General features: G+C 39.0%; 1 protein-coding gene across 1 annotated transcript in view; it reads right to left on the bottom strand.

The window, feature by feature from the left end:
* Positions 1 to 8708, bottom strand: part of LOC136573072 (fibrillin-2-like) — a 192601-nt gene extending 183893 nt beyond the window's left edge. The window contains exons 1-2 of the mRNA XM_066574226.1: positions 8630 to 8708; positions 645 to 950 (exon numbers count right to left, since the gene is read on the bottom strand). Coding sequence (XP_066430323.1) covers positions 645 to 814 — 170 coding nt within the window. The 5' untranslated portion in view covers positions 815 to 950; positions 8630 to 8708. The remainder of the gene's footprint in view (positions 1 to 644; positions 951 to 8629) is intronic.
* Between the last annotated feature and the right edge of the window lie 397 nt (positions 8709 to 9105).

Genomic DNA, 9105 nt, shown 5'->3' on the forward strand with positions numbered 1-9105 from the left:
GTGCTAGAATCATGGCTCCTGTTTATAATGGAGCCATGACATCTACGCTTCTATGCTGGATCTATTCTCAAATGGATGGTGGTGAACCTTGATGGAGCTCATTGACTTAGAGGTTTGGGTATTTTTGAAAATGCACTGCAGACTTTGCTATTCTTTCTGTCAAAAATACTAGAAAGTCGGAAGGAAATCCCAACAGAAACCGCCCATATAAATGTGAAAAGATCCTTAGATACAATTACATTTTGAACGAGACTTCAAAATCTTCCCTGTTCCTCCCCAATAGAGGAGAGGAAAACAAATCACTGCCAGAACCTTCTGACAACAGCTACAGTAACCTACCATCAGAACAAAGGAACAACCATGCTGATATCCAACATGCCCGATCCTCATCACCTGCCATTGGTAAACAGTCGAAAGGCTCAACACACTTTAGCTTTTCAGAGATAAGCCAGAATATTAGATACGGTAGAAGATAAAGGTGCATATAGATTAAGGGCAGTTAGCAAATCATAGTGTGATATCACAAAAGGGCTAACATCAGTAACTATTCAGTTGTAGCATCACCAATAAGTTCTTATTTTGAACCACATGGGTTTCCTACAAACTATTTTTCTACATATAGGAAAATGATATCCATTACATACCCTCTTAATGTGTCTTGTCCTCTCCTTCTCACCCTGAGTGCTTGCTTGTCTTCAAAACCTGCAAACCTGTCCACTTGATGGTCACCGAGTTCCAGCTGGCCCTGCGCTTGCTCCACATACCATAGTGCTGTACATCCCAGCATGAATTTGGCCAGCCATAGCACCCCCATGATGATAAGGGTTGAAGGTTTTGTCTTATCTCCCTAATTACTTCTCTTGACTGCTTGTTACTCTTGTTCTGATGAAGGAAGATTGACAGTATTCCTGAGCATAGAAATCTCCAGTCCTGTCGCACTCCTACAGAGGCTGCAACAGAAAATGACATTTGATGGTTTCATTATTATGACATTCGACACAAAGATGGATATCGTTCTTAAGACAGATATTTGAATAGCAAAAAACTAGCAACTTATTTAATTTATTAAAGGGGTTGTCTCACCAAAAATATGGTTTATAGCTAAATCCAGCGCATAATTATAAACATTTTTTTGCATTTACACTTATTAAAACAATGTCTGTTATCCCCAGATATTCCAGCACTAATGTTAGATTAGCGCCACCTGCTGTTTGTATTCTGTGTCCACCTCAGTAATTGCTCCACTGCTCAGTCTTGCATCTTTCTCTGCTCTGCCGGGTATGTGGAGGGATCCCTGGTATGGAGAGCGGCTACTTTTGAAGTTCTTGCATCTTCTCTGATGCTGTTTGTATTCTGTGTCCACCTCAGTAATTGCTCCACTGCTCAGTCTTGCATCTTTCTCTGCTCTGCCGGGTACGTGGAGGGATCCCTGGTGTGGAGAGCGGCTACTTTTGAAGTTCTTGCATCTTCTCTGATGTCAAAAGAAATGATGAGCAAGTGATGAGAGTGAGCAAGAGCTACTGCAGAGAAGCAAGACTAAGTGTGACCATCTTGGAACATTTACTGAAGTGGATCAGACATAGAAAGACTCTTCAATAGAAACAGAACAATTCATTCTTATATAAACTTATGTGGAGTTATGAAATCATAATGTCATTATTAAATCTACAGTGGGTATGTTATGCACATGTAAAATGTGTTCTGCAGGCTTCAAGTCAACTAAGCAAAGTCCAAACCAAAGTGTCATCATGTTTGCTGATCTTTATGTGAAACAAATACTTAAAAGCACTTGCAAAGTAAATTGCATCCAACTACATTTTTATATTTTTCATAGTATTATCTTAAGCAAAAGCTATTTCTTTAAAAACCCACATGTGTCCATATTCCACCCTTCAGTCCTAGCTGGCTCCAGGTTTTATTAGGCCCATAGATGATAGTGTCAAAGTTCAGCCTACCTCTACCCTACACCTCTTAGATTTATACTGTAAGACTACTTCTGCTTCTTATCACTCCTGTTGCAATGCCAGTCACAGTGCTCCCTGACAATGCCATCCACAGTGCTCATGATAGGGTGCCCTGACGATGCCAGCCACAGTGCCCCCTAATGATGCGTCCAACAGAATCATCCAATGTGCTCCTCTAATAATTCTAGATACATTTGCTTTAATAGAGTGCCTATCACCCTATAATGTATCTGGTAATGTCCAACAATATCTCCAGAGACGTTGCTGCTTAGTGACGTCATCACGATGTCATCACAGTTTACAGCTAACGATGCGTCCAGCAGAACCATCCAATGTGCTTCTCTAAAAATTCCAGATACATTTGCCTTAATAGAGTGCCAATGACCCTATAATGTATCTGGTAATGTCCAACAATATCTCCAGAGACGTTGCTGCTTAGTGACGGCATCACGATGTCATCACAGTTCGCAGCTATTCTCTCAGCTATAGATGAATGCTCAGAGTGCTCCATTAAAAAGTTTCCCCTACATCAGATAAGCTAGATGGGCAATGTAAGCACAGTGGGCCCCAGCAGTTGCCCAGTTTTGCCAGTTGATGACACCAGTCCTCGTTCTTCTGGATACATTGTTATGTTTAAAGCATACCTGACTTTTCAGGATAAACTGCAATGTGTGTGCACATGAAGAATTACACTATTCCTGGCTGTTATATGTATTGTATCCTGCATGTTTCACAATTTTCCTCCTCTGCAGGCTACATCTCTAGTTTTCATGTTTCTCTGAGATGGTGAGAGGAGTTTTGATGTTATGCTGTCATCATTACACAGTGAAATAACTGCATCATGTAGAACAGTATACAGCAGTTGAGAGCAGTATAGATGTGATTTAGAAGCTGTAATACAGTTAGGGTGTTTCTACATCTGTGTTAGAACCTCTGGTTGAAGGTTCCATCGCAGATCCGGCATAAAATACCAGAAGGAAAAACACTGCATGCAGCGCTTTTTCTTTTAGCTGGAAGCTTGGCAGCTAAGCGGAAAGCTTCCATCATAAGATGGAGCCGTTCAACTCGGAGATTCCCCTTTTCTGCTCTCCGAACAGAATAGGAAGCTGGAAACCCCAGCAGGTGTGAAGCCACCCTTAATCACTAACCTTACCAGTTAGCTGTAAGCATATCTGTGTGTTAGACCCCTCCCCCATCCCTATCTATAGACGTCTATGGGCATCATGAGGCATCACCTTCCTTCACTTCCTGTTCTCCATCTTATTATCTCTGTTACTAGAGATGTGCATTACTTGACAACAGGCAGTGGACAGCAAAAGAGAAGGAAGGGAGACCTCTAAGAGCCAGCACTTTAGAGAGATTTTTCAGCGCAAAAACATCACTTTAGGTAATAAAAGTGATTTGTGCTTTTTTAGTTATCACGTTGGCTATCACATGTTTGTTGAAAACTTAGCGACTATTTGACCGCTATTTAACAAAGTTCATCTACATAAAAATTTTTAGAATCTGTTATAAAAAAAATACATTAGGTTTTGTTCACATCTGCGTTAGGAATTCTGTTTTCTTTTATCATCCTAGGATGGAATTTAAGTTAAGACAGCTCATCACATGACGGGCAAGAGCTTTGCCTAACAGACCTCATTGACTTTTAATGGGTTTTGTAAGTTTCCATCATGGACTCCTCCATTTTACCAGAAAAAATAGAACGGCATGAGGTGCTATTTTAGTGAGCGTATATGATGGAATCAGAAGCTCTGAATGGAGTGTAGCTGTGAACACAGCCTTATTTGTACTGATTCGAAGTTAAAGTTTACATTATAGTCTAATGCTTCTTAACCCGGTGTGATGCCCCTCAGTTGTTGGAACGACGCAGCTGGGGGGGGGGCAGAAACAATCATATGCTACATAATTGTTTCTACAATCTCTGGTTTAGCAACTTAATTTTCTAATATTTTGCTCATTTTTTTGTTCTACTGGAGATTAGTTTCAAGTAGTAATTAAATAATTTTTGTCATGGATTATAACCAATGATAATGCTCAGGAATCATCATCTTCAGGCCTTGATGTGAAAAGAATTTAAAAGCCCTGGTCTAGCAAAACCTTCACAAATCTGCAGAAGTTTTAGCTACAATTCCCCTAGCAATGCATGATAGGTCAATATCTGCTCAGAGCTTACTCTGGTGACTTACATGGCTAAGGGACAGTAGGTAAACTGTGCTGAAACCTAACCCACCACTAAACCCAATAATTACTTGGACTTCATTTTTGTGGTGGAAAGACCAAAAACCGGCCACTTTAATATACACAGAATATATAAGCATCCAAAATAATCAACTAGATAACTTTGCAAACATTTGAATAAATCAGCTGAAATAGCATTGTTAAAGTCTTGAACATTGAATAAGCCAGATAAGGAGTTCTTGAAGGCCTATGCATATTACATGCTCCTTAAACAGCCCTTAGCCATCATCACCTACCCAAAGGACCCATTCTAGAACAGAGCTGCCATGCCACGCTTCCTGGGGACCCTGCGCTTCAGAACCAACCAACAAGCTGGGCACACTGCCCAAGCTCCATTTACTGTACGGGTATTAATTACCTCACACACCTAGGAAGGACTAGAAGCAATGGGATGAAACTGAAAGGGAGGAGACACAAATTAGATATTAGACAGTGAGGAGGATCAATGAGTGGAACAGGTTACCATGGGAAGTGGTGAGTTCTCCTTCAATGGGAGTGTTCAAACTAAGGCTGGACAGACATCTGTCTTGGATGATCCCCCTGCTATGACTGTGGCTGCACTTCCGGCTTTTTCTTTCTGGGAATTGCCATTTTAACACCAGCCACTATACGGTAATGTAGTGAAATGTACTATTTCATTATAGGAGCTGAGTAAAGCTGTAAAAGTAAGGTAGTTAACAAATTAGTTGACTGTTTTCACTAACAAGCAGAACTGTGAATGCAGCCCCCGACTATAACTCAACTTGTAACTCAGAATTAGTACAAGATAAGCAAAGGGTTATACTTCCGCGTACAAAGTTACCCAACTGTTCATGTAGCTTAATGACATAATGCATATAATTAAAATGGTGTTTACTATGTCTTAATTCAATATATTGGCCGATGATGCACTGCAATAGGTATATGATGTATTAAATGTTTGCTGTACATTGCACTTAGAATTCCAACTAATAATGGGTTGTATAGCTAGTTAATATAATATCATTGATATTACTTGAGGTCTTCAAAGGTGCAATGTGATCTATCCTTTCCATGCACTTATGTGGAAACCACTTCATGTACTTGCTCTGCCTTCCACAAACTATGCAGCAGGAGGAAAGGATAACTTTGTTCATTAGAGAGCCTTTGTTCATCCACTGAGAATGAGCTGTGACAAGTGGGCTTGTTTTCATGTACACATTTAGATTGATTGATGCCTGTTTGCTTGTACAAGCAAAGGGGGCATTTCCCTAAAAGGAATTGCACTATGGCAAGGTTATTCTGCTGCGCTTACTCCACTTTAAGAGAAAGCTTTTAATTACTGCGTCATTGTTTTGTTCAATTGACCTACAATTTATCATTAAATTGTTCTTGTAGCCATTTAAACCATTCCAATAACCTTTTTCAACATTGTAACAGACCTTATTCTGGTCCTAATCACCATTACATATAAGGTCTCCTTCAAATAGGGTTTTGGTGCATTAAAAAAAGAACTATAACAGCCAAATAACTGCAACATATTATGCTAGACTGAAAAAAAACAAATATCCATCCAGTTCTGCCTACCCCCCCCCCCCCTTCCTTGTTGATCCAGACGAAGGCAAAAAAAAACAATAAGGCAGAAGCCAATTTATTCCATTTTGGGGGAAAAATTCCTTCCCGACTCCATAATGGCAGTCAGAATAATCTGTGGTTCTGAAGGGCATTTTGCCAAATGGGGGGCTATAGGAGAAAGAATGGCAAACCCAAAAAGTACCACAAACAAAAATTGCTTTGTCCGAGTATCAATTAATATTTTCTTATTTAATATATTCACAGCACTAAAACAAAAGAAAACACAGCAAAAAGACTACAAAAATGTTGTGTGCTTATTCTCGTCTCATGTTAGTCCTGTAGGTCATGCTCATCATAAACCTAAATATCAAATACTGATGCAGACTTCTCAGAATTACTCCCTTCGGAAATTATCTAATGATTTATTTGTGGGGCTTTAGGAATTTCCATATGAATTAGTCAGCAAATTGCAAGCCACTGTTTCTGGCAGTCTATAATCCATGATTGGACTCCATGGTGCAGCCTATGGTTTGCTGATGGAATTACCTAATATGAAAATGTAGATTCATTTTGGTCCATCAAGTCATTTCTATGATCATGAGAGAAAATGATGTGAACATATTTTTCCTACTATAAACACATAAATGTGAACATTAATACCAACTACTGTCTGGAAGCTCTTCATCATGGATTTGAGTAATGACCATTTCCTTGGATGCCATCTTGACGATTCAGTAGACTATGAAGGAGACTTTCTGTACAGAGACACACAGCACCGTCTTTCTAGACAAACGCAAGAAGTATTTTTTGTCCTCCCAGTCTACCATTTATGTGTAATGAACTGAACTGTCCCCACCGATAGCATTATGAGTGGATTATCATGTAAGCCAACCACACAGCAAGTGGTCCATCGGAGAATATCTGCTCTAATGATAGATAATGGTCAGGCTAGAATTACTAGTCATGTAAAACTAAAGCTAGCGAATAAACTTTATGAGATTTTGCACAAAACCACAAAATGCTATGGTACTTCTTTAATATTTGGAATATTTCATGATCTGTTGTTCTCATTCCTAAGCCAAGACCCATGGTTTATACCAACTAGCATTCAGAATCTAATTCCTGTAACCGTAATACTATGGAAGGCAAATATATTCCACATTAACTTCTGCAATAATCTTGCAGTAGGGTATAGAGCATACTGGTATAAATCTCATTGATCCCATGAAGATGATACTCTCATCTGTGTATAAAAGATCTAATCTTTCAACCAACATATACAAATTCTTGAAAGGGCTCTACAACAATTGATATAAAATGGCAGCACATACCCTCAGACACGGTATAATATGACATAGCCAATTTCTCTTTATTTCTGCAAAGCAGGGTCATATATTTCACTTAAAAATATACTCCTCGAAATCGACTATCTAGCTGCTTTCAGACGGAATTTATTTGAATCCAACCGGATGGCTCTGAGACAATTCCCATCTCCAGGACAGCCCTGTTTTCCACTAGCTAACGGCAGCAATATCTCAGCTTTACTACCATCACACGCAACGCGCCCTTTTTGAAAAGAAAAATCCTCCGATTCAAACTATCCAAGATTATTCAAGTTGTTATCCGGAATGAAACGTGGGATATTGCCATTTCTAAATGGGTTTAAAACTCATTCCGACCTCTATTGTACTGCATGATGTCAGTTACTTAACCCTACAATGCATGACTTTTTCTTTTATTGTACATTGCACTTCGAGTCATATATATCCATAATTCTACAGCATGTATTGGAAGGTAACAATTATAGATGAATGTGTTATTCTTCCTAGGGAAACAAAGCTGGAAGTGGTTGGGATAGCAGGATGAACAATAAAGTAACCTACAGAATGGTGAAATGTATAATTGCAAGCATGATACCATTCTGGAATATAGAAGAAGCCATACCAATACGTTTCCCAGAGAATACCGATTAGCACAGGACGTAATTATGTATTTACATATAATTACCAAACGGTAATAATCTAACAGACTGAACAAAAGTCTGTACTTTAGAACAGCAACCTATATCACAGCTACTTTCACTCAGTCACCGACTGGCTACTTTTCATTGGGATGAAAATATTAGAAGTATCCATGAGTATGAGGCACAGAAAATGTCAAAATTCACAAAAAATGGAGATAGGAAAAGAACAATGCAGAAATGTAATTCAAAACCTCGGTTCCCCCTATGCCGAGAACATGAACTGGGAAGACAGGATATTACAAGAGGGTTGATAAGCTGGAACAAATCAAGACTTTTACTAACAAAGCGTCCTGCAGAGCACATTAGAATTGTGTCCCGGTCAATTGTAGCACTAAGAGCTACTCTTGTAAATGACACTGCAGACTCGGAAAGGGAGTTTGTATGTGACAAGATATTCTACACTTGTTCAGCATTCAAATATTAAAGACACAAAATTGCCAGAAGTTTCAGATATGCAGTGAAATGCAATGTGATGCAGAGATAACACTATTGTCAACTGCGCTTTAATAAAGGATTTCCCCACCAAGAAGAACTTTCTACTGATAGCAACCTCCTATTCTCTTCTTTCTGCAGCTAGCTGCTCACATCTGGTTCTGAGCAAGAGCCCAATTAAGATTTCGGAAAATTGCTAGTTTAGAAATATCAATAATTGTTTAAAAGTTGTTAAAAACCCATGATAACCACTTAGAGGAGGTAAACTGTGATGCTGGAGAAAGACATCTGCAAATTGTAACATCAGGATGTGTTAAAATATATTTCAGATAGAAAACTGATTTACTATCCCCATCACACAGACAAAGTAAGAGAAATATATATATATATATATATATATATATGTATGTGTGTGTGTGTGTGTGTGTATATATACCTTCAGGTCCTGGAGAGTGGTAAAGAGTCCAGAAGTTCTTTTGTTTAGTAGAGCCTGGACAGAAAAGAAAGGAATAAAGTTGTGCTCCCTGGGACGAGAGCAAAAAAAAGGTAGTGCTTTACCCAAATTGGGCAGGGGGAGTGTCTTCTGGTGGGTGCAGAGAGAAGTACAAACCTCCCACATTCTTCATCCAAAAGTTTCTAACTTGAAGTAGAGTGTGGGGGGAGGCAGAGAGGGAAGGGAGGGGGTAGGGATAGGGAGTTGTAGACATTATCACCTAAATGATTCAGCCTATGCTCATTTCAAATCATTCCAGAATGTTTCTACTTAAACCAATCCACCACTAGCATTATAAATCATATTCTGGCCAGGAACCATCAGCTCATTTATGTTATTTTTGCTCTTCCAATAAACAAAAAAATGCATTGAAGAAGGTGATATGGCATTTTGGAAAAACTATATGTTAAGTATACACA

This window comes from Eleutherodactylus coqui, chromosome 7 (genome assembly GCF_035609145.1).
Source record: "Eleutherodactylus coqui strain aEleCoq1 chromosome 7, aEleCoq1.hap1, whole genome shotgun sequence".
Lineage (NCBI taxonomy): Eukaryota > Metazoa > Chordata > Amphibia > Anura > Eleutherodactylidae > Eleutherodactylus > Eleutherodactylus coqui.